Consider the following 26,829-nt stretch of genomic DNA (forward strand, 5'->3'; position numbering starts at 1 on the left):
CACAGTACAGGCATACATCTACACGTGCATGCCCATGCTGCACAGTAAATAAGGCAACTTATGCTCACTTGAGTGTAATTTTGATACTGGCATGATGCAGGTATCAAATTTAAGTCCATTTACTGACTGTGTTTTAAGGCATGTGTAGATGCCTTACTGCGCAGTAACACTGTGTGCGTGGACTGACTTGGGACTACCTAAAGTTAGTCCCAACTCAGACCACGCACAGCATTAATGCACTTGAATGCCTGCACATGTAGACACCCGCCTATTCCCACTTACTGCGCAGTAAATTTAAGCTGTTGTAAATACACATGTTGATACACCCACTGAGTGTCATTTTGCTTTGCTTATAAAAGTAAAATAAGTACAACCCACCCTATCCCCCGCCTATTTAAAAAACAAATCCGGTATTGCTTCCTTCCCCTGTTGAACTAGAAAGCCACAAAACTGACTGTTCAAGCAGCTGCTGCATCCTAGGCAGATGTTGAGATGACAGCAGACCTGTGGGTGAGTTCATTTTATTTCAGAGTTGAGCTTCTTGAAAAAGACTTGCACAAGGGCTTCAAGGGGTTTCTCTTCCTTTTTTCTGGAAGAGATGGTTCACTGGTGTAACATGTACACAGTGCACGTACTGCAAAGTGTTTTATCTGTACAGCAAACTATGTTGCTATAAAATATGGTTTTAGTTTAAGTATGATTGTCTATTTATTTTTTTGGTTTGTATCTGCTTTGCTGTATATATATTCCTGTTCTATATACTTGCTGTGTATCTGTGACTTCTCTCCTCTGGCTTGGTGATTTCAAGAGAAACTGCAAGTATGCAGATACCTGAGGCAAATCAGCCCTTAGGTTTAGAAATCACCCTAACCCCCTGCTCTTTACTGTAAGCAGGAAACCTGGCTTCTCATCACAAGCAAAGGGAGATCAGACCCCCCACCCCCGACCTAACTGGCTGAATTGGGCATTGTTCTTTTTAAAAATTAATTGGCTAAGAAGAAAGACTGAAAACCTTTAAAGGCATGGTTGGAAAAGCTTGTGTGATGCCACACCAGTTATATAGGAGCAATTCAACTGAGGCTCAGGCTCTTTCTCCTGAGGCTGCTGAGAGCTGAAAAGCTGAATTGAGAGCTGGAGAAACTGGTCCCCATTTGGGGGGGGGGTTCCTCCCTTCACTGGAGAAGCAAGTTGGAGCTATGTGATGGGAAAGCCTCAGGTACAGGGAGAGAAAGTCAGTGTCAGGGTTTGAGACCCCTTATTCCCTGCCTCTTCTTTCCCTGGAGCATGCTGCCCAAGGTCGGAGCCTGGCACTTTTGCTGGCAGATTTGGGCCAGGATGGCGCCTGGCACAGTTGGGGCCAGGGTGAGAAGCCTGGCACAATTTGTTGCTGAAGAGGGCCAAAAGTCTCTTGATTTAATAAGCCAATCTAAGAAACCAGCCAGAGAATGGGGGACTTGTGGAGCTATAATGCCTACTATTAGCCTACAGCCGGACTCCGCTAAGCACTTGAAATTGCATATACACACACACCGGAGACTTAAGTCAAGTTAGAGAACAAGAATATATTGTAATGGAAATGGCAAAAATGAGCATGTGAACTTGACAGGTTAACAGGTATTAACATATATACATGGTGTCTATGGACACGACACTACAGGCAGTCTGAGTCACACAAACACACAGAGGGCAGGATGGCTCTGACCAGTGCTCAGGCACTTGCTCACTGATCTGATGCAGTCCGTCCATGGACTGGAGCTGCCCTCGCTCCCTCCTTCTCCCTAACCCTAACCCTAACCCTTACCCCTTTAGGGAACTTGGCTCTCGACAACTAAGGTTGGGGTAATACATTGCTATCTTTCTGGTGATCTTGCAGGTTGGTCTCCTGGGCTAAGACCCAATTCCCAAGCTAATTCTCCCTGGGCTAAGACCCAATTCCTCCTCATAGTCTTCATCAGGGCAACAACCAGCCAGGCAGACTCACGCCCCAACTTTTGATCACCTCCCGCAGGCAGACAATCTCTCACCATACCTCAGACCCCTGCATCCACAGAAGCACTCCACAGTTATACCCCACAGACACACACCGAGCGATCCCCACACACACACACCACACACAGACACACAGGTGCAAACTCCTTCCTTCTTAGTGGTCCCACCGTGCCTGCCAGTCACTTGAATGTGCAATTAATTGGCCAGGAGCAGTGCCAGTCATGCATCAATCAACCTTATAACCAATCAGCTATCAAATCACCTGAGAAGGTGAGCAGCTCCCTATAGTTACAATTTGCACCACTGCTAGGATCTCTACTGAGCTTGCTCCACTCAGTGAAACAGGTCGTGGTATCATCGGAGTCAAGAGCTCACGAAGTCACCTTCTCTCCTGACTCATAGTCAAAGCAAGCCTTACATCCACAAGCAGTTTTTCAATCACCAATACCACTGGGGAAGTCAAGGCCAAAACCGGGGCATGCAGGCAGCAGATCGCAGCTGCATTGCACCGCTGTCACTGCTGCAAGATCCCAGCCCTGAAGCAGCTCCTTGCCCAGCTGGGTGCCCTGCCAGTGCGGCTGGGGCCAGTCTCCGTGGAAACCCTGGCCCCGTGCTGTCATGGCCCTGGTGCTCATGGGGTCTCCATGGTCACTGGTTGCAGCAACACAGGCAGGATGGGCAGAGGTGGACTCCATACCCGAGGCACCTGGTGAAGGCGCAGCCATGCGGGCCATTGTGAGCAGGTTGTCAGGAGGCCAGACATGAATGAATCTGAGAGATATTCCAAAAAAATTGCCAGGATTACATAAGAAACAAGAAAGAAATTAATTTATGGACTGTGAATGAATTTATAGAAACAACCATGAAACAAGAAGGGAATTAATTTATGGATTATGAATGAATTTATAGGAATGATTAGGAAGCACGAAGTAAATTAATGTATAGGTTTTGAATCAATTTGGAGAGGCGAATGGGAAATCTGTAAGTGAATTAACTTATGGACTAATGGAAGGAATTTATAAAATGAATTAAAGAAAAAGGAGTGAAGTAATTTGGGGACTCTGCAAGTGAATGTGCATAATGTTTTGTGTATGAATAAGCAATTAACTTGTCTCTCCTCTCTTGAAATCAATATTCAGGTGTTAAGAGGAGTTGACCAAAGACATAAGGAATATGGAGGAAGTCCACAGGGAGAGGTCCCAGACAGGAACCCTAATGTAGGACCATTGGTGACACATAGGGGGTGCGTGCGGGTGCATGTGCACCTCCTGAGCATGGCAGTGCACCCCCTTCAGTTGTTCACCACTTGCCACTGCCCTCCCTTGCCACCAACACCACTGGTGGCGTCTGTGGGTAGTCCATGATCTCTGCTGGCTGCTGCCGCCACTGCCGGCAGTCTCTACGGGTAGTCACCGACCACTGGCCAGTGCTTGCCACCCCTCCTCCCTCCCTGCCATCGACAATGTTGTGGCTGCCTGCAGCAGATCCCCGCTTGCTTCTGCTACCCTCTTGCCACTGACAGTGCAGCCGCCTGCAGGAGCTCGCTGTGCGCCCCCGGCCTCTGTGGGCATGTGGCATTCATGGGTGAGAATTTTTCACCACAGACCAAAGAGCAAAAGGACCGGGTGTAGGGGAAGTAGAGCCCTGCAGAAGAACCAGTGGCCCAGCCAGATGGACCCTTGCCCAAGGGAACATCTAACTTTCCCAAGAAAACCAAAACATCAAGGCATGGCAAATGTAACCTGGGCGGTACTCCAAGAGGTACCCCCTCTCCAAGTGAAGGGATCAGAGCAGGTGCACAAGTGCTGTGGGAGGTGTAGGGACTCTCCTCCCCCTGTAGAGCAGAGCCAGACCACCAATGGGACTTAACCATATACCTTTTAATGAGAGAACAGTACTGGGAACATAATGGGTATAAACCAGGGGGTATAGGGGACACTACAATGCCCCGAGGGGCCAGGATTCAACAAAGGTTAGACACTTACAGTCCTAGACATATTCATCCAGTTGGCAAAAGACAGGATTAACAAAATATAAAACACAAACAGCAGGACAAACAATACTGGTGGGCAAAATATAAAAGGCACAAACTACAAAATGTCAAATAACAAGGAATATAGGGCCTAGGTACCTGAAGGGGGAGAAAGGGGGAAAACACAATGACCCCTTTCCATTGCAACAAGAGTTTCTTCCTGTCACTTCACTCATCCTCAGTCGGGACTCAAACTCAGATCTCCCATGTGGGGACTCGACCACAGCCACCAGTGGTGGGACTGCTAGGTATCTTGACCTTGCAGGAGCCCCGGCCTCATATTGAGCTACCTGGCCTCTTACTTGAGGAGCTGGAAGCAGAGCTGGGAACCTCTCAGGTCACTGCTCAGATCCTTGCTGGAGCGGGGGAGCCTCTGCTGCTGGCCGCAGCTTCTCGTAGGGGATCTTGGAGCCCAGCGGGAGCCTCTCCTGCCGGCTGCATGCTGTGCTGCTGAGGGTCCAACTGCTGCCTGCAGGTCCCACTCCTCCAGGCTCTTCTGGGGCAACTGCTCCCACCCCGCTTTGCCAGCTCTTTGAAACTCCTTCCTTGTGGTCCCTCGCTGGTCTCCCTTGAGTCAGCTGCGCTACCCCTTTTATCCCCCTGCAGGTGACCCAAGGGGCCAATCAGGGGACATGGAGGGTGAGTTTCTGGGGCCTGATTGGTGAGGAAAGGGAATACCAAGTCCTCCCATCATCTTTTACCCTTTCAAAACCCCAGGGCTAAATCACTGCCAGCTAGCCCATCACACAAGAGCACGTCTGCGAGGGGCAGCAGGGGAGATCATGCTTAGGGGCAATCAACATGGGTTCATTCGAGGCAGGTCCTGTCAGACAAACCTGCTGGCCTTCTATGACCAGGTCACTAAATCCTTGGATGCAGGTGTCGTGGTGGATGTAGTCTTTCTGGACTTTAGGAAGGTTTTTGACACTGTCTCTCACCCCATGCTCATTAAAAAATTAGGTGACTGTGGTGTCGATGCCTACACAGTCAAACGGGTGGCTAACTGGCTGGAGGGCTGCACCCAGAGAGTGGTGGTGGACGGGTCATAGATTCATAGATGTTAGGATCGGAAGGGACCTCAATAGATCATCGAGTCCGAACCCCTGCATAAGCAGGAAAGAGTGCTGGGTCTAGATGACCCCAGCTAGATGCATATCCAACCTCCTCTTGAAGACCCCCAGGGTAGGAGAGAGCACCACCTCCCTTGGGAGCCCGTTCCACACCTTGGCCACTCGAGCTGTGAAGAAGTTCTTCCTAATGTCCAGTCTAAATCTGCTCTCTGCTAGCTTGTGGCCATTGTTTCTTGTAACCCCCGGGGGCGCCTTGATGAATAAATACTCACCAATTTCCTTCTGTGCCCCCGTGATGAACTTAAAGGCAGCCACAAGGTTGCCTCTCAACCTTCTCTTGCGGAGGCTGAAAAGGTCCAGTTTCTCTAGTCTCTCCTCGTAGGGCTTGGTCTGCAGGCCCTTGACCATACGAGTGGCCCTTCTCTGGACCCTCTCCAGGTTATCCGCATCCTTCTTGAAGTGTGACACCCAGAATTGCATGCAGTACTCCAACTGCGGTCTGACCAGCGCCCGATAGAGGGGAAGTATCACCTCCCTGGACCTATTCGTCATGCATCTGCTGATGCACGATAAAGTGCCATTGGCTTTTCTGATGGCTTCGTCACACTGCCGGCTCATGTTCATCTTGGAGTCCACTAGGACTCCAAGATCCCTTTCCACCTCTGTGCCACCCAGCAGGTCATTCCCTAGGCTGTAGGTGTGCTGGACATCTTTCCTCCCTAGGTGCAGCACTTTACATTTCTCCTTGTTGAACTGCATTCTGCTGTTTTCTGCCCACTTGTCCAAGTGGGGTCTTATTTGACCTGGAGAGATGTGGGTAGTGGGGTCCCCCAGGGCTCGGTCCTCGGGCCTGCGCTGTTCAACATCTTCATCAGCGACTTGGATGAGGGGGCGAAAAGCACCTTGTTCAGATTTGCAGATGACACTAAGATGTGGGGGGAAGTGGGCATGCTAGAGGGGAGGGACAAGCTGCAATCAGATCTGGACAGGTTACAGGGGTGGGCGGATGAGAACAGGATGGGTTTCAACACGGACAAGTGCAGGGTGCTGCACCTGTGGAAGAAGACCCAGCAGCAGACCTACAGGCTGGGGAACTCCCTTCTCGTCAGTGCAGAGGCAAAAATGGATCTCGGAGTCATTATTGACTCAAAGATGAACATGGGCCGACAGTGTGGGGATACAGTCAGAAAGACTAACCATACCTTTTCGTGCATCCACATATGCATCTTGAGCAGGTCCAAGGAGGTGATCCTCCCCCTCTACGCGACACTGGTCAGGCCGCAGCTGGAGTACTGTGTCCAGTGCTGGGCGCCGCACTTCAGGAGGGATGTGGACAGCATGGAGAGGGTCCAGAGGAGGGCCACTTGCATGGTCAGGGGTCAGCAGGGCAGGCCCTACGAGGAGAGGCGACGGGACCTGAACCTGTTCAGCCTCCACAAGAGGAGGCTGAGAGGGGATCTGGTGGCCATCTATAAACTGGCCAAGGGAGACCAGCAGGCATTGGGGGAGTCCCTGTTCCCCCAAGTACTACCAGGAGTGACTAGAAATAATGGTCACAAGCTGGCAGAGGGTCAATTCAGGCTAGATGTCAGGAGACGCTACTTCACTGTCAGGGCGGCTGGGACCTGGAACCAACTTCCAAGAGAAGTGGTGCTGGCTCCTACCCTGGGGGGCTTTAAGAGGAGGCTGGTTGAACACCTTGTTGTGGTCGTCTGACCCCAGTACTCTTTCCTGCCATGGCAGGGGGTCGGACTTGATCTGCTCAGGTCCCTTCTGACCTGACCAACTATGAAACCATGAAAAAAGCAAGCGAGAGGGTGAGATGAAGGGCAGGCGTGTTTCAGCACAGCAGTACCTTAAAAATTTGCACATGCTTACAACTTGGCACCGAGTGTGTCTGACTCTCGGCTCTCCAAGGTATGAGCTGCTGGTGGTGGTGCTGCCAGTCACCTTTTGCCCAGTAAGTTGAGCTGGGAAGTGGAAAACATGGTTTCTAAGGAGATCCAATCCAGATGTCCTGCTTCCCAGAATACCCTCAGCACCAGGCTCTAGGCAGGGTGGGAGCACCCTCTGCCTCTCTTCTTGATGCTGGATCACGGGGAAAACACAAGTGCAAGATACACGGGTGCAGAGAGAGAGAAAGTAGAAGGGGACCTTGCTCTGTACCCAGGGTGGGGGCACTTGCTAGGGAGCGGGGAGTCCTGACAGCCGGTGCCTGTGTCCAGGATCTTGTGTGGGTTTTACATCAGACAGTCTGTGTGCTGATGTTCTTGGAATTACATGTTCCATTTCTCCCCTTCCAAAGGCTGTTTGGTTTGGAAACGGCCCTTGGCTTCATTCAAAAGTATAAAAATATTTTCTTGAAAAAAAACCCAACCCATTTCCTTTATGAGTCAGCAGGAGCAGCTCCGAAACAGATGATTTTTTTAGCTTGGCAAGTTTATTTTCTTTCTTTTCTTCTTTCTTTTTCTTGGAAGTACTCGTAGCAGAACCTCAATACTGTTTGCTTGGTTTCATTCACAATAACCTTGCGAAACTCGGTCCCTGGGCTCTGACACTGGGGGCTGCTTCAGGGAATAGGCGTGATGCAGACTGGATACGTGGGAGGACTTGAGAGGTGGCCTGAGGGATTGACGGGAGGATAGCTGCAAGCACGTTGACTCCACATGCATTGTTCCTGACAGCGTCATCGTTTGCTCCGGGCCCAATCCAACGATCATCCAAGTTTGTGAGTTTTAGGTTGTCTTATGGCTTTATTGTTGCCAGTGGCATTGAACCCCAGGCAGGGTGAGTTTCCATCCTGGGTCAGAATCCATGCGCCCTGTTGGGCTGTTTATAAGACTTCAATTGGCTTTATATTGGGACCATACGTGGTAACATCTCATCTTCCTTGTCACCCTCACTTGCCCACACAGGACATGTCTGCACCAGTGGAGACTGACGTTTCTGGCAGGCATGCAATACATTAGCCTCACACCTTGCCCAAAAACCATTTAATACCCTTCCCCTGCCCGAGCTGCTTCTCTTCTTACTGCTTTCTGCCCCATCTGCTACTGTGCTGCCTGTCCCCTCCCCAGTCTGCTGTGTGCCACAAACAGATGCTGCCCATCCTACTTGCAGAACATACCCTGAACATACCCTGCCCATCCTAGCCCTCTCACACTTTCTAAACCTGGAAATCATAGACAATGAGGGCTGAAAGGGACCTCAGGAGGTCACATCTAGTCCAACCTAGGGCCAGCCTCAACTAGATCATCCCAAGCAAGGCTTTCTTGAGCTGGGCCCTAAAAACCTCCAAGGATGGCGATTCTACCACCTCTCTAGATAGCCCATTCTGGTGCTTTACCACCCTCCTGAAATGCAGTGGTGAAGCCAAGCTGGGGACTGAGGAGGAAGGGTAGAAGGGCACTGCCTGTTTCTGAGCCCTCTATTTTCCATGTGCTTAAATTCAGCTCTGTGGGCAGTTTTGTGCTTGCAAACTGGATCAGGTAGGTGGGACAAGCTGGGGGTGTCCATCTGTGGACACACCGGTGTGGTAGCACATGTGTAGCTATACAGACCGTTCCTCACCTTGCACATCCCTGGGGAAGGGAGTGACTTAGGAGGATGCAGTCCCTCTGCATACTTCTTCCTGGAAGAAGCAGCAAGCACAAGATGCCCCTTCACAAGCAGCCGTCATGTGGCAGTATACTTACTATGGGGGAGCCTCTCCCCTTCTAAGATCTAGTACAAGTAGCTGTAACACTACATAATATTAGTGGAGGGCTCTGCTTTTCAGTCACCTTGGCTTTGGTAAGGGGTTTGCAGTAAGAATTGCACTAAAAACTGAGGCAGCTTCTGCTAATGGGGATGGATAAAGTTAGCTAAAGGCTGTGCATGGAAGGGTGTCTCTGTAGGTTAGAGGACAGAAAGAAGGGAAGGAGGGAGGAGGTGTAGACAGGCTCCAGTTCAGCCCACATTGCTGATTTGACATTTCCAGTAAAATCAAATCCCAGGCAAGGTGTGAGGGTGGAAACAGATACCACCTTTCATCACCTTTGTGCTGCCATAAACATATTTATAGCAGCACAATGCAGCAGCAGATAGGCATCCAGACCTTTGGTCATGCCCCTATCTGGCCACGACAAAAGGCAGTATTGTGTTGCTTTATTGCAGCAGATGTCTATTTGCTGTATGGCAGGAGACTGGCAGCTGGAGTTTCCCAAATTCTCCCTCTGCTGTGGGTATTTGCTCCTGGCATTTGAAGGGCCTGGTCCTGCACACTGTGGGAACTCCTGTGCAGGATCAGGCCCCTGAAGCCCAGGCAGTGCCTCAGGGACGAAGTGCTTAGAGACATGCCCCCAGCAATTCCCAAGGCCCATTTCTGGGCATGGGGACCGCCAGGGTGCTCCACTTCCAGAGACTCACCCCAGAGATTGCCAGGGGCACATCTCTGTAAGCAGAGAACCCCGACTTGCTCCACTTCCAGGGACATGCTTTAGAGATTGCCAGGGACACATCTCTGTAAGCAGGGAAAGCTGGGACACTCTGGTGTGGTCCACCAGTCCGCTGATTGTCAGTCCCAGCATGAGGACTGTACCGAAGCATCCTGGCTTTCCCCATTTCCAGAGCCACAGCCCTGACCATCTTCCGGTGCCCTAGGAATTGCCAGGGAAGCATCTCTGGAAGTGGGGAACACATTGTCCTTCATTTCACAAGCTCAGTGGGCAGGACAACAGTCAATACATGGTTCCAGATCATGTGCGGGGATGCATCCCAGCATGGCTGATGTGCTTCATTTGGCAACATCTATTTCTAGATTATGCCAGCTCAGGTCTTCAGGACCTACTGGTGGCAGCACAGCTACCCATGGCTTCTCCCATAGGGAAGGACTCAGCCGTCCTCCTACGTGTGGGCTTGCTCTTTGAACAGATGGGAGATGCTGAGCTGGCAATGATAGGCATGGTCAGGGCTGTTAGGTATGCAGGACTGTTAGGTGAGGAGGGTATCTTCCCCTGAAGGGGTGCATGGGTTAGGGTTAGGGAGGCAGCACAGCTGCATGAGCATCCTTCCCTCTGGCTGTGGTGGTGTAGCTGTGTTGCAGATACAGCTGAGTGGGCTGGGGACCCTCTGGGGTGAATATGCAGGCTTTGTGAGGAGGGCAGAGACTGAGGACGTGCTTTCAGCCACAGCAGATGGATCTGGCTGTAAGGCCAAGTGAACCACAGCTGTGGGTGACCCCACAATGGGTCCAGCAGAGGATCTCTCCACTGAGTGCAGGGATGCGGTAGCCACCAGGGAGCATGACCTTGCTACATTATGGTATGCAGCCAACATGTCCGCGGTGGCCTGTACCAAAGTACCAGACAACGGAGTGATGCAGGAAGGGTGCTGGGAGGGAGGAGTGCCAATATGGCCTTGGGTAGCCTTGGCCACCACCTGTGGAGAGCCCTGTGGAGGACTCTTGAGGGCACATGCCCAAAATAGCTGCCCTCCCCAGACCACTCCCCAGGGGCTCATCCTTCCTGTTGCTAGTGGTGAGGGCTGGGGTGCGGTGTCTCTTCAGGCCTCACCCACCTGTCATGCTGAGGTCACCCTCCACTGAGCTGAAGTTGATGGCTGTGATTTAAAGGAAATAGTTATTTACATCCCAGGCTCCAGGAAAATGAGCTCAGACTACCGCCTTCAGGGGATCAAGGGTGGAGAGCCACATGCTGGATACAGGCTGCCCAGTCAAAGCGTCCCATGCTTCCATCATAGTCTTAGCCAGCTGCCTCCGGTCCCTCCCTTTTTTTTGGCTGGACATTGTAGTCTATGTTTGGTCTGTTCCCTCCCACCCAACCACATTGACCTGCTGCTGCAGCTCTCCCTACGTGCTCTGAGGGAGCCTCCTCCACTGTCAGCTCCCACAGGCACTGAGCAGGGGAGGGGTGAAGGTGGGGTGGCATGTGGGGGCCATCACAGCTCCCATCTCTGGTCTCCTTAGACCTGGTCCAGCTGCCTCCATCAATTTCTTTGCAGGCTTCAAGCAAACTGGATCCCCAGACCTGAGGCTGCCTGGGCATTTGGACTAGGGTCAGACATTCAAAAAGCCTGAGCCTGAATTGATTCAATCTTTGCAAGTTAGTCTAACGTGGCTAGGCTGAACTGGTTTGTAGCCTCACAGACATCCCTTCTGGACTGAGGAAATGCAGGTACATGCCTGCAGTGGCTCAGGCTAGAAGCTGGGGGGTGCAAGAGGAGCCCTCCCTTCCCTTCCTCAGTGCTGAGTATAGCGGGGGCATGGCTAGACCCTGGCAGGACGCTCTGATTAGGGAGGGGTTCCCCCCCACCCTTGCTGTTGATAACAAAGCATGGAGTTACACAGGGAGTTGTTAGCATTTATCAACACATCAAACAAAACAACATCCTTCAAGCTCTTCTTAAGCAACTTCTAAGGAAGGAATGGAGGGACATTACCAACTACCTGCTGATTAACTCCAAAAAGCTTTAAGCTGATACTGTCCTGTCTGCCTTTGTCCCATCTCCTACAGCATGGACCTTAGCCAGCATGTGGTCTGCTGGGTAATGCTGAGAGGTTTCTGTGCAAGCCAGAGAGGATGGGGGATCCCTGCTTTAGCAGGGAGTGGTGGGGGGAGAGGGGAGCAGGAGAAAACCAGGCAGACACCGTTGTACCTGCAGTCTCTGCTGGAGCTCCAGCCAGGGAGCAGAGGGGAGGGACCAGCCCTGCTGGGCTGGAGCCGAGAGCAGAGCCCTGCCCAAGGTTGCAAAGCAACTGGGATGCTGGAGGACTCTGATTTAACTTAAATCAGGAAGGGGTCTGGGACAGACACTGCATAAACTGGTTTGACCCAAATCAGTTAAGTCTGATACTACATTCAACCAGGTATATTTCAAACCGGTTTCAGCCATTTTCAAACTGGTTTTTGTGCACTGAAGAATGGGTTATACTTTATTTTTTCACTGATCACTTTAACCCTGAATTGTAACTGTCTAGCTGACTCTGGTGAGACTGGTGTCCTCAGCTGCTGGGAGATGCTGCTGTGCTGCTCACTCCCTCGCTACAGCGATTGAAAATACGGTCCAGACCTTGCGTCTGAGTGCACTGCTGGCCTGGCCCCGGACTGATCTAGCCACTCTTACAGAAACCAAACATTCGACCCGCAGCAGCAACTACATTGTACAGCTCGGCATAACATCACACACCTAGAACGTACAACTCTGAGGCCTACAGCACACACCTCTCACCACCCTCATGCACCCTCTCTATGCAGACCCAAGTGCGTGCATAGACACACACAGAGGCACACTGGGCATGTCTACACGTGCATTAATGCACTGTTGCTACTGCAGATTAAGTTTAGTACCTCTAATATGGGGTATTACATAAATGTGTGGTAGCCGGTGCTAATGTGCTACAGCAATGGTGCATGGTCTTTTTGTGACACTTAATGCACAGTAGATTCATTGTACTGTGCATTAGCATGGGTTTTGCCGTGGTGCATTAATGCGCAGTAGAATTAGCTTACTGCGCATTAAGCGTTTCATGTAGATGTGCCCACCGAGGCTCACAGACACACACACACCCAGATCCTCCTGCCATGTGATTTTATATCAATGGGGGCTTGGTAACTCCCACCTCATCACCCTCCAGTCACGTACTGAATATTCTAGTCTCCTTGGTGACAGTTGCTGCCACTCGTTTAAAATGCTACAATCTTTCACTCAATAGCTCTCATGTCTCACTTTTACCTTGGGGTTGTCCCCTCACACACCTGTCAATCATCAAAACTCTAGCATCATGCACAGAAAAGTAAGTCCAAAATTAAAAGTTCACCCCTTCCAGGCCTTTCTAAACTAGGCCTCAGATTCACGTGCTTGACAATGGGTTTGCCAGAACGACAGAACAGAGCAAACCAAAACCCGAACCTACATCGTTGAATGCCTGCCACGCTTTTCCCAAGCTAAACCTACTGTCTTTTTTTCCAGACGTTGCCCTGATCACAAAGGCACTTGACATCTGGTTGTGAACCCAGCACAGAGAAGGCATCAAGAAGCTGATCTGGAGTCCGGAATTTTATGCTTCAACCCACTGACCCGCCCTCGTGGAAAACTCGATCACTCTTGAGTTCTTTAAAGAGTAACATTTCGGTGGTTAAAACAGTTCCCTGTTGAAAGGCCGTGCTCTTTGTTTCCTTCCACGTTGTCCTCAAAGGATTAAATTAGAGGTCCAATGATTCGATAACCTTGGCGGGACTCTGGGAAAGTGGCTGTAAGCTACTGGGGGCTTGGAGGTCTGACACACCAGTTTGAGGGTCAAGCACAGGTGGGCTATTGAAACCCACCTGAAGTTAGCACTTGAAGAGATGAGACGATAGCCCCTCTTCCAGGGTTGTTGAGTCTTCGACACTTCTGCCGAGCCTGGGTGGCAGGGATTTTTTGATGGGACCAAAAGTTTGAAGCAGCTATCCAAGAGTAACAACATGAGACTCAACTCTCTGAGCTAGATGACTCCATAATACACATACTTAGAGCATTCAGCTCAGCTTCCACTTGTGGATCCATATATTGTTTGAGGTGGACTCTTCATCTTCAAACGATCCTCTTGCCTTTTAATTTCTGAATGTGACACAAGGCCATTTAGTCAGGGGTATCTCAAGCATGGCAATGGCTTTTACATCTGCTATGACACTTTCCATGGACATTCCTCCCAACATGACCTACTATGAGTATCAATATTCAGAGGAGGAGGACTATAGTCAATTTTTGGTGTGCAGAAAAGAAAACGTTGTGTCGTTCGGCAAAGTGTTCCTGCCGGTGCTTTATAGCTTGGTGTGTTTGCTTGGATTAGTTGGGAACTTACTCCTATTTATCATCCTCCTCAAGTACATTAAGAAGAGGAGGATGACGGAGGTGTACCTGATAAATCTGACCATTTCGGACCTTCTCTTTGTGGCAACACTCCCTTTCTGGGCCACGCACACGGCTTCTGAATGGGTGTTTGGAACGGTGTTGTGTAAGATCATTAGTACCATCTACACCATGAACTTCTACAGCGGCATCTTCTTTGTGAGCTGCATGAGTCTGGATATGTACTTGGAGATTGTTCATGCGTGGTCCAGTAGAAATTCCAGGACATCAGACAAGTGTTTCCTTGTCCCTTTAGTGGTGTGGATTGCTTCCATACTGCTGTCTGTTCCCGACGCTGTCTTTATGCACGTGGAGAAGCTCCACGACGGGAAATTGGTGTGCAACCACGACTACAGCCAGCACAGCTCCATCTGGAAGATTACCCTCCGATTTCTGCAGATCGTGCTGGGCTTTCTCGTCCCATTCCTCTGCATGCTTTTCTTTTATATACGCATCACTTGTGTCCTCACCACGTATAAGCCCCCTAGCAAAAAAAGAGCTCTCCAGCTTGTCATTGTCCTGGTGACTGTTTTCTTTGTCCTGTGGTTCCCTTATAACATCACCCTGTTTCTTCACTCGCTGCAAGACCTTCATGTGTTTAAGGACTGCGAAACCAGCCAGCACCTGGACTACGCTGTGCAAGTCACCGAGAGCCTCGCCTTTGTTCACAGCTGCCTCAATCCTCTCCTGTATGCCTTTGTGAACAAGCGGTTCAGGTTGTACTTAAAGAAGATATTGGGGGCAGTCTTCAGGAAGCAGAAAATCCTCATTTTCCAGCCCTCTGAGACGAGTCAGTTTTCTAGTAAGCGCACAGCCCAAATAGAAATGCTAAGCATCACCAACCTGTCCTAAATATTAAGATTTTATCACTGCTTATGCTTTAACATCACAAATTTTGCTGCTTTGGGGGGGGGGGTCAGGAAAGGTAAGGGAGAGGGGTTGGAGCACAAAGCTGGAAATGAGGAATAATCCCATCCCTGACAGTAGCTGTCTCAGTCACTGTGGGCAAACCACAACCATTCCCTTTCTCTAAACTGATGGGGATGGGCATCTGTTGTTGCAATTCTCTCTGAAATGTGCCCCTACAATGGAGTAATCCCAGGGAAATTGGGGTGACTCTGAATTCATGTGAAAATGTCTGAGAGCAAAACCCTGGGCAGTAACCACGAGCTCACTCCACAATTGTAACCGTGAACTATGTCACATATGCAAGGGGATGATTCAGGAGGAGCCCAGGAGATGTGTATCTGGTAGTTAAATATTAGAACAGGAGCAACAGCATGTGCACACCCACACAGATATATGATTATATAAAAATATATATGCATAAAATGCATACATATATATAGGATTACATATCCATAGATACACATACACAGCATTATATATGAATACACACACATATAGGAATTATATATACATACACACACATCCACATAGGAAGTGTATATAAAAACACACACACATACACACGCATAGGGATTATATATAAAACACATACACAGGAATTACATATAAATACACACACATACACATAGGAATTTATATATAAATATACACACATATAGGAATTATATATGAATATATACACACATACATATATGTGTGTATTTATACATAAATACACACATACACATATTGGAATTATATATACAATACACACAAACACACTCAGGTGTTGCAGAAAGTAAGAGCAATATCAAAATAAAAGGATTTTGTATGCAATGAATGGGAAACTACCCAGCAATGAGAAATAATGGGCAGCATTGTCGAGCTTACCCATCATTTATGACTCCATAGAGAAGTGATATGGTCCTGTTAGTTTGCTCATTGCATGCAAACTGATATAAGTGTAATTGCGTTACTGTTGGAAATACCTGGGTGTGTTGCTCTGTATTTAACCTGTTAATATCAAGTAATTTTATGAAGAGATTTGCAAGGCAGGGCAGTACCATTTCCCTGCGTTTTCCAGGTGGCCAAGCAGCAGGCCAGTGGCAGAGGAAGGTCTCTTGAGTTTCAGGCCAGAGGCCAGAGAGTCTGTGGAACAAGGGAAGGAGGATTTGCAAAGACTCTTTGAACTGAGGAGGGGATGGAAAGGAGGCACACAAAGAACCCTTGCAGTCGGGGGGCAGAGGCAGGTGAGGAGATAGAGGGATGCAAAGCGCCCCGACCTTGGCAATGCACCCATCCTGCAACCATAACATTCAACCCCCTACAGCAGCCGTCACGGCGATCCACTCCCAGTTGGATCTTAGGGGAGGAAGAGCTGTGGAGAAGGTGGGATTGCTATGTCCTGTGTCTGTCATCATTGTGTGTGCCTCAATTGCTTTTTGCTGTTACCCACGGGGGTTGAATCACGTGAAGAGAGGGAGCGAGATGTGGCTGTCTGCACATACTTGGGTGAAAGGTGCTGGTGGCACTGAGCAGGATCCAAGATGTCAGGATCCCAGCCACTGACCTGTGGGCTTGAGGGCTACTAGATCTGAAGCCACAGCAAGTGGAGTAGTAGACTAGGGGCCAGGCTCAAGCGAGGGGCTCTGCACCCAGCACCAGAGCAGCGGTGGCTTCACCTGGGATACGTGGCAGTGCCTAGAGAGCCACACACTCCACAGGCACGAGATGAACCTGTCTGCACCCTGGATGCCCGGAGCTGAGAAAATGAAAAGTGCTAACAGCGGGAATAGGGGAATGATCTCTACCATGCTGGCGGTGGAAAAAACAACTCTGGACTGTTGCCAAGGGACCTGTGTGGGGGGTGGTGGCACTTGCTGTTATTTTGGCACTCAGATATTTTATCTGTTGAAAAATGAATGCGTTTAACAATGTGCTTTCCCTTTTAACCTATAATTAATTCCTGCTTGGATAACCCTGGAGTGTGGTGGGGATGTGGCTCACTGCATACATGCAAATGGTGTAATTTAGCATCCTTACCTGTCTGGGTAATATTTCAGAAATGTAAATAAATGTTTCAGAAATCGAATTCTTTCGGAAGTGTAAATGTTAAGAACAAAATCCTAGGAATTGAATGCTTATGGCCAGACAATGTTCCTATGTCCTCATTCGTTTGCAAGGCATGAAGTTATTTCTAATATAAGCCATCAGAAACTGAACAAATTCTGTAGATGTCAAGAAGTGAATATTACACTTCCTAGGAAACAAAGGGTTTCCTAGGAATATTCTTCAAAAGGGTTCATGTTATGTTCTTGCTAGTTCCAGCAGTCCTCACCTTCAGCTCAGTCCTTTGTTTCCTGGGCACACTTGCTGCACAGGAAACCCTTAAATATAACTTAGTCTGCACTCAGCATCAACCATCCATCCAGTCCCTTAAAGGTTTACTCCTTCCCCAGGAGCCCTATGGCTCCTTTTGGAAGTGTGCCCCGGCTTCTCCTTCCTCAGAGCTTTTTGACTCCCTGTGGCTACTGCTTATCTCCCTCAGCTGGCTCAGTCCTCCCGAGCAGCCTGTAGCTGGAGCCTCTGAAGCCTGCAGACTGCCTCCAGGCTCCTTGAGCTGGCAGTCTGCTACATAGCGCTTCTTGGAGTAAAGGTACAGAGGGCATTCTGGTTAATAAGTGATGGGAAAGAAAGAGAAAACATTACGTCAGCAGAATCACTGTGATCTATAATATTTCTCTAGGCATTCCTGGAAGCACAAGTGGGTTTTATGAGCTAAAAAGTAACGGGGATGCTAAACATTCGTGACAGTACAAATCACAATCAACAGTCAAGGCCGCCAGTTCATGGCCTATAATAAAGGCTCACCTTGAAACAGAAAAATGCTGATTATTAGCTGATTTCTGATCAACCTCACACTTGTGGGAGTTTCAAGTTCAGGGTTATTGCAATGTTGGCCTGAGGTTCAAAGCTGCCGGTCAGTTGGACCTCTCACTGACTCCAACTGGGATCAGTCTAGACTTGAAACTGGTTAATTACAAACTGATGCTGTGTAGAGATGGGCAAATAATTGACTTTTGGAGCCAGTGGCCAAAACAGGTCAGGGGGAAAACACTAGGAAAAAAAATACTTTTATGTAGATGCCAAATTTCTCTGATCTCTTTTTTTCCTCTATGAAATGAAAATCCACAAATTATATTTAAGAAATCATTTAGGATTGAATAAGATGTTCTCTTCTGGGGGACTTGGTTTCCCTTTAAATAAAAGTAGCTCTACTCTTAAACTAAATGTGGTCTTGAAGTACAAAATACAAGTATTTTGTTTCATTTTAGAAAATGACAAAAAAAAAATTGATGTTTTCAATTTTGTTTTGTTTTGTCTTCTCAGTTAATTTGACATAAATTTGTGAATGGTTTGTGAACTATATTTTTGGTGGAAAAACTTCACAGGAAAAAATTCACTTAGGCCTAGCCAGGTTGCTCTGACTGAGCATGCACTTCACTTCAAAATTATTCAGCTTGTTGTGCAAATCTTTCCATTTATAATTATCCTGGACAAACTACAAGTCAGTGTACATGGTTGCTGGTCCAGTAGATAAATCAGCAGCAAGGTGATAGAGCACAGCACATTTTGTTTAAGCATAATGTTCAAGCCCTCTATTGTTGGCTAAACCATGCCCCCTTCTAGGAGTCTGCTTTTTCAGTGACTCAGAAGAAAAGAAGAGCTGTCCAGTTGACCATTCTCCTTGGTAGGGTGTTCACGCCTAGTTTCATAGTTGTTAGGTGCACCTTATGGATTTCATAGATTTCATAGACATTCGGGCTAGAAGGGACCTCAGGAGATCATCGAGTCCAGCCCCGTGCCCCAAGGGGAGGAAGTCAGCAGGGATCATAGGATCCCAGCAAGATAGACATCCAAATATCTTTTGAAGGTGTTCAAAGTAGGTGCTTGAACCACCTCCAGCGGCAGGCTATTCCAGACCTTGGGGGCTCGGACAGTGAAGAAGTTCTTCCTTATGTCCAGCCTGAAATGGTCACGGAGGATTTTATAACCATTCAACCTCATCATCCCTTAGGGTGCTCTGGTGAACAAATTTTTCCCCAGATACTGGTGGTCACCCCTGATAAACTTATAGGTGGCCATCAGATCACCCCTGAGCTTGCACTTTTCGAGGCTGAAAAGTCCCATAGCTCTCAGCCTGTTGTGGTAAGGCCTGTTCTCCTGACCTCTGATCATGCGTGTGGCTCTTCTCTGAACTCTCTCAAGCTTCTCCACATCCTTTTTGAATTGTGTAGCCCAAAACTGGATGCAGTACTCCAGCTGCGGCCTCACCAAGTCCGAGTACAAGGGGAGAATGACGTCCCGGGATTTGTTTGAGAAGCACCTATGGATGCAAGCCAGTGTTTTGCTTGCTTTACTAGCTGCAGCATCACACTGCAGGCTCATGTTCATCTTGTGGTCAGTCCTGACCCCCAAGTCCCTTTTGTCCAAAGTGCTAGCCAGTGCAGCACTGCCGAGCCTATAAGCACGCTGCGGGTTTTTCCTCCCAAGGTGGAGAACCTTGCATTTTTTGGTGTTAAATGCCATCAGGTTCTCATCCACCCATTCCTTGAGCCTATCAAGGTCAACCTGGATTGCCCTCCTTTCCTCAGGGCTGGACACTTTACCCCAAAGTTTGGTGTCATCAGTGAACTTGGCCAGTCCACTTCTGACTCCAATGTCTACAGCATTAATGAAGATGTTGAACAATACAGGCCCAAGGACAGAGCCTTGGGGGACCCCACTGGTCACAGGGCACCACGATGATTAACTTCCATCAACCACCACTCTCTGGGTCCTGCCACATAGCCAATTCTCCAGCCAGCAGATCATGGAGAAGCCGAGACCACAGTTGGCCAGTTTTGCCAAGAGGTGATCATGGGATACCAGATTGAAGGCTTTTTTAAAGTCAAGATATACGATATCAATCTCTTCCCCCTTGTCCAGGTGATAGGTCACCTGCTCATAAAAGGAAATAAGATTGGCCAAGCAAGACCTACCTGTGACAAACCCATGCTGGGTATCCCTCAGGATTTTGCCATCGGCCAGTCTGATGAGGATGGTCTCTTTGATAATCTTTTCTAGGATCTTCCCCAGGATAGAGGTCAGGCTGATGTGCCTATAGTTTGCTGGATCTACTTTCCTCCATTTCTTGAAGATAGGAGCAACATTGGCCTTCTTCCAATCTTTGGGCACTTCACCAGAGTGCCAGGAGCTCTCAAAGATCTGTGCCAGGGGCTGGGCTATGATGCTAGCCATCTTCTTGAGTACCCTGGGGTGTAAGCTGTCAGGGCCAGCTGACTTGAAGGTGTCCAGCCTCTTGAGGTGTTCCTTCATGCGGTCAGCACTGATGGAGGGCAGGGGATCTCCCTCACCCAGGCCTCCCTGTCCCGTAACGGGCAGGGGCATCCCTTGGGACTGATGAAAGACTGACGCAAAGTACCCATTTAGCAAGTTGGCTTTTTCCTGGGTGTCAGTTGTCAGTTGTCCTATCTGCTTTAGCAGGGGTGGGTCCAGTGTTGCCCTTGGTTTTCCTCCGGCTCCCTACATATCTAAAAAAGGACTTTTTATTGTTCTTGCTACTTGTAGCCAGTTGGAGTTCAGTCGCAGCCTTGGCTTTCCTGGTTCACTCCCTGCAAGTCTGGATGAATGCAGAGTATTCCTCCTTGGAGATGGATCCTGTCCTCCATCCTTTGTAGGCCTTTCTTTTTAGATGCAGGAAGTCCGCTATTTCCCTGCAGAGCCTTGGGTGCTGCTGTGCCCTCTTGCTGCCTTTCCTCTGAGATGGGATAGACTTTGCTTGTGCATCGAGGATCGCTCCCTTGAGGAGCAACCACTCTTCCTGAACTCCCCTCCCCTTGGGGTCGTGGTCCCTTAGGGCCTCACTGACAAGCCTCCTGAGCTTGTCAAAGTCAGCTTTCCTGAAGTCGAGGACTTGTGTATAGCTGACTAACTTGCCAGCTTTACGGCGGATGGTGAAGGTGATCAGCTCGTGGTCACCCAGCCTTTATCATCACCTTTATCGTTAGGTCACTGATAAGGTCATCCCCCGTTGTCAGTACCAGGTCGAGCAGTGCTTTACCTCTCACCAGCCCATAGACTTCTTGCATCAGATAGAGGTCATCAACACACATGAGAAATCTTTGCAACCACTCAGATTTGGCCGAGCACTCTTCCCGCAAGATATCCGGGTATTCGAAGTCTCCCATGATGACCATGCACCGGGAGCATGTGGCCTCGGCCAATTCCCTGGCAAACTCCGGGTCAAGTTCTTGATCCTGGGCAGGTCTGTAATAGACTCCCACCATTGTGTCCCCTGTGCCGTGTTCCCCATGGATTTTCACCAAGAGGGTCTCCAGTCATTCACCCTGGGCACCAATGTTGGCTTGCAGAGCTACATGCCGCCCCCGCCCCCACTTTCATCCACTCAGTCTCTCCTGTACAGGGTATAGCTGTCTATGCCTGTGGCCCAGTCATGGGTGGAGTCCCACCAGGTCTCCGTTATCCCTATGACATAGTATTTATTTGTGTTTAGCAGTAGGAGTAGTTCCCAAGCTTCTGGCATTTGTGTAGAGGCAGGCGAGTGTCCCTTTGGGGGCCCTTGCCTTGTCCGCAGAGTGTTCCAGGTCTGGGGCAGGGGTGGGCTCCCTAGGGTGCCTTGGCCTGCTGGCTTTGCAAGGGTTGCTGAGTGGGCCAGCAGTGACAGTAGTGCCCCCATCCCCTGGCGGGCTTAGATCATCGGGTCCAGCCCCCCTGCACATGAGCAGGAAAGACCGCTAGGGTCAGATGACCCCAGCAAGACAGGCATCAAGACGCCTCTTGAAGATCACCAGGGTGATCACCAGAGTCTCTTGTTGACCTCAGGAAGGACATCACAGGGCATCTGATCTTTCTGGACCCACCTCCCTATTTAAACACAGAGGGCAAGATCATCATCCCTCTCCAGCTTCTTTATACCAGATGAAAGGACTGGAAAACCACATATCCAGCCCGGGGTCTGGCAATGAGAATATTTTGGGCACGGGCAGAATGCAAGGAGGGAGGTGCATTGGAGAGACGCTAGGCAGTAATGTAGGTGGAAAGGTGTAGGATAGCCATTAAGTATAGCCAGGCCTCCAAGCTTTGTTGGGTGGGTGGATCTACATTCCCTGCATAGTTTGGAGGGTAGAACAAGGCAAGTTAAGGCTGAAATAGTCCCCACATCCTCTCTCCTACACTTCAAATCTGTGCTGTGCCTCAGAGGGGCAACCCAAGTGGTCTAATCTTGCACCCTATGCTCTGCCAGCACTCTTCAGCTTTGTCTTCTTCCGTATTAGACACACATACTGTGCTAAAAACCACGTGTTCTCCCTTAGCAAAACTGGCCAAAGCAGTGCCTCTGCACAGACAGGTGCTCCAAACACTTCACAAGCATCCCACGTGCTCTCAGCAGAGCTAGGTATCATTTTCACAGCATCATTGACAAGCAGGGCTAGAAGGAACCTCCACAGGTGAAGTAGTCCAAGGATCATTCCTATCCAAACCATCCTGTACAAAGCCATTGTCCAACCTTAGTCAACCCTAACATAGCTACAAGAGCCTGAACCATTTCAGCCTAGCCTCAGAAAATGCCCTTGTAGTCCTGGAAAGGGAGAAGTAGTTATAATGCTACCACCTTTCCAGTTGTAGGGAACAGGCACTCCAAGTCTCGGAGCTGCGCTTGCAGATGGAGCTAATAAAATCTATTTTTGTTGCCTGCCTTCAGCTGGATTTGCCAGCACAGGTGAGGTGATCACTCACTGGATTACGTAGATTAAAGAAATGAAGTATCATTTGCAGACTTTGATATGTGTGCTGGTTTTCCCTTTACGACAAGCATAATTATGTCCTGAAGCATGATCATAAGGTTTTTTATCATTGTCTGCCAGGGGAACAGGAATAGACTTAGACCAGACAAATCCTCCTGGACTAGACTGAGGATAATTGCCCTCAGCTGGGGAGGGACAGGTATCCAATGTAGCAGTATCTGAGCTGGAGGTGAGTACATGTTTCACAAGTCCAAATTTATCAGCTGTCTGTTATCTTTGCTGCTCTAGCCTTGAGGCAAGACCTTGACTTGTCCCTTATCTGAAGTAGTCCAGCAGTCTACCATGCAAACTGGATTTATGTCCTGCCCAGGCACAAAGTCAGGCTGGAACACAAGGTTATTAGAGAATTAAGGGATGAACTTTTAATCAGCCAGAGCCTGAGTCTTTAATGAACCAAAGCACAGAAAATGACTGAACAATTTTGCTTTGTGCCTACTGAAATCAGCTGTAAGCTGCGTCTTCAAGCAAAGGTTTGCAGTCCTGTGACTGCACCAAGGACTAATGTTTAGGAGTGGGATAAGGGACTGGGAAAGTAGAAAACTGAGACAGAGGAAGAAGATAGGAGACAGTGGGCAGGGGATGCGACAGGGACGGATGCAGGGATTGAGCGAACCAAGGGCAGGAGCTGAGGAAAGGGGCAGTGGAAGGAGTCAGGTAGGGGCATCACACCAGTGAGGGGAAGGAGAGGATAAGGCAGATAGGGCAGGAACTGGGAAGGAGAGGAATGGGGATGGAATAGGACTGGGGACACTTGGAGCATCCTCCGCTCTGAAACCTGGTAGGCATTGGACCAGTGCAGAAAACACCTGGCCGACAACACCTCACATGCAACAGACCACCATATATAACATGCACCTTGGTCTTAAAAAGCAGCATGAAGGGAAAAAAAAAAAACTTCAGGGTAAGTGAATAACAGCAGCTGGAGAACTGAGCCTACTGCCCACCCCATGTGCCAGGTCTGGCCCCACAGTCCAGGTCTGGCTGTGGACTGACCCCGTGCGCCAGCCCAGTATGGTGTATGGGGCCATATCATGTGGCTGGGGGCTCTCCGTAGGTCCACAAGTTCGGCGGTGAGGGAGTGGGGCAGCATTAATAACCGTGACTCCCAGTGACATGGTAATTAATGCTGCCATCACTCCCCTACTACCAAGTTTCTGAATGCAGGAGATCCATATTTCTTGCATACAATGCACATCCCAATTTCTACAGCTGGGGTGGGGGGAAAGAGATGCATGTTATATGTGAGAAAATAGGGTATTTAAGGAAAATATGCTAACACTGTCTTCAACTGCAGTAACCACACCTGGACTCTTGCTGAGCCCAAAGCCCAGGGCTGACGTTCCAGCTGAAGTTGCACTGAGCCCCTTTCTCATCAAGTGTCCTGTGATCCACCTTGCTTCCACATCTCAGTCCATCTACGAGTGCATCTCGTAAGAGACCCGACGTACAAGCCACGGCTTGGCCCGGGTGGGTGCTGAAGGCAGTCATAGTTCAGACTCCTCTGCTGATGTTCAGCCAAAGTGCTCCGTTCCCTGCTTGCCCTTCCCCAGGCTGGCTTAGTCCTGAGAAACCTGTGTTGTCTTCATGCAGTTGAGTTACCTTTGTGCCAGGAGTTCTACGACAGAGGGGTCGGGCCCCAGCAGAGACCAGAAGAAGGCAGCCTGTGCTTGAACCCAACACCATGCGCGACTGCTAGCTCTGCTACCAGGGGAGCTGGAGAAATAGCCAAATCCTCCTGCCCTGAGAAGCAACAAGGACTTTATTTAAATTGCAGTTTAACTCATGGGAGCACCGAGCCTCTTCCAGTCCCTTCTAATGCCCATGAGTAGGGGTCTATTGAACTTGAGGAGGTGGCTGGCCGATTTCATGGGCAGATTGCATGGCTGCCCACCATTTTCGCAGGCTGAGTGCAGCGGGGTCGCCCCATGCCTCTGGTTGGATGAGAGGTCCCTTCCCATGGACTACCAGATAGCCCAAAACTGCAGCTTAATTGCCCTGATTAAGCCGAGGGGAGCCATTAATTCACACCTAATAATTCACACCAGTTTCAGTACGTGTTCACCTAATAATGCACAACCAGTTTCAGTACATGTTCACCTAATAATTCACAACCAGTTTCAGTACGTATTCACTCATGAGGGTTTAGGGATAGGTGGATGGGAGATTCATAGATTCATAGATGTTAGGGTCAGAAGGGACCTCAATAGATCATCGAGTCCAACGCCCTGCATAGGCACGAAAGAGTGCTGGGTCTAGATGACCCCAGCTAGATGCATATCCAACCTCCTCTTGAAGACCCCCAGGGTAGGGGAGAGCACCACCTCCCTTGGGAGCCCGTTCCAGACCTTGGCCACTCGAACTGTGAAGAAGTTCTTCCTAATGTCCAGTCTGAATCTGCTCTCTGCTAGCTTGTGGCCATTGTTTCTTGTAACCCCCAGGGGCGCCTTGGTGAATAAATACTCACCAATTCCCTTCTGTGCCCCCGTGATGAACTTAAAGGCAGCCACAAGGTCGCCTCTCAACCTTCTCTTGCGGAGACTGAAAAGGTCCAGTTTCTCTAGTCTCTCCTCGTAGGGCTTGGTCTGCAGGCCCTTGACCATATGAGTGGCCCTTCTCTGGACCCTCTCCAGGTTATCCGCATCCCTCTTGAATTATGGCGCCCAGAATTGCACACAGTACTCCAGATGCATGCCTGGACTCCTGCCAGGGGAGAACACACTTCTGAGGAAAACTAGCTCAGCAACTTCTGCAAAATTCATGTTATTAGCTTTTAACTGGATCGTTGCTCAGTCAAGGAAGAGGAGACAGCCCTGCACAAAGACATGCAGGAGGATGAGGGGGAAGAAACGCTCCATGCCCAGCATGGGCTTTGAGAAGCTAAAGGTGTTGAGATGCTCCCCAGGCAGTTGTGTTGGGACTCTGGCATCCTGCTAATAGGTCACGGAGGAGAGATGGAGTGGACCTGCTTTGTGTTGTGGGAGGGGAGAGCTGGTGGCAGGAGAGGGTTGTGGTTGGAAACAAGTGAGAGGCAGAGTGTGAAAAGAAAGACAGGAGGATGGAAAGAGAGACAGAAATACAAGGGCAGGAGAAAGGGGAGATGAGGAACTGAAGAAAAGGTGTTGGGAAAAGAAGTAAAAGAAGAGATCAGAGAAACATCAGAGAACTGGAGAGGACAGTGAGCACAATGCTCACTGTGCGTGGGTGGTTTCACCAGCACAGGTGTTTAGGGGAGAAGAAATGCCACACAGCAAACAGAGTAGACGCTTGTCCCCTGGGGCTTGTTCAAGGCCTGGTCTCTCTGCTCCGAATTGCAAGCAATGTAAGTCAAAAAACAACTCGGTTGCAAACAGAAACAGGGGCTGAGCCAGGGCTGGGTAATTATTTCAGGCAGAGGGCCTCTTACTGAGTTTTGGCAAGCCATCAAGGGCTGCGTGACAGGCAGCCAGGGGCAGATCAATATTAATTTTCTTAATTTTTTAGGGGCCCCACAAGCCAGATAGAATGGCCTGGCGGGCTGCATCTGGCCCGGAGGCCACATTTTTCCCAGCCCTGCTTTAAGCTGACATTGTGAAGTCGAGAATGTAGAGGCTCAAAACCAGAAAAATGCATGGTAGCGGGAGTGTGGTGCCAGGGGAGGGTGGGGGGAGAGGGGAAGGAAGGTGGAGGTAACAGAAAGGGGATCAGAAGGTAAAAAAGCAAATGTAAGTTCAAAATATGTTCTTATTTCAAATCAATGCAGAAGTAGCTTCTATTATGGGGGCTCCAGTGAAGAAGGGGTTCCCTATGCGTTGGACATTGTAGAGAGACAGTAAGAGTCCCACCTGCTATGACCTTACAGTTTAGGTACCCATCATCAGTCCTCAGCTGGCAGGAAATGATGTAGTTGGGGCTGGTCCTGCTTTGAGCAGGGGGTTGGACTAGTCGTGACCCCGAGGTCCTTTCAACCCTCACTTTCTATATTGTTGACACGTAGGGGGTGCACGTGGGTGCACATGCACCCCCTGAGCATGGCGGCGCACTCCCTATGAAAAGGTGCCGCCGACGCTGTTGTTCATATTTTCTATGATTCTAT

General features: G+C 49.4%; 1 protein-coding gene across 1 annotated transcript; it reads left to right on the forward strand.

Annotated features, from left to right (window-relative positions):
- Nucleotides 1-423: 423 nt before the first annotated feature.
- Nucleotides 424-16,960, forward strand: ACKR2 (atypical chemokine receptor 2). Its single transcript, XM_006267020.4, has 2 exons — nt 424-510; nt 13,060-16,960. Exon 2 carries the CDS (start codon nt 13,732-13,734, stop codon nt 14,830-14,832), a length of 1,101 nt encoding a protein of 366 aa, XP_006267082.1. The 5' UTR covers nt 424-510; nt 13,060-13,731; the 3' UTR covers nt 14,833-16,960.
- The last annotated feature ends 9,869 nt before the right edge of the window (nt 16,961-26,829 follow it).

Source organism: Alligator mississippiensis, chromosome 5, assembly GCF_030867095.1.
Source record: "Alligator mississippiensis isolate rAllMis1 chromosome 5, rAllMis1, whole genome shotgun sequence".
NCBI classification, from domain to species: Eukaryota; Metazoa; Chordata; order Crocodylia; family Alligatoridae; genus Alligator; species Alligator mississippiensis.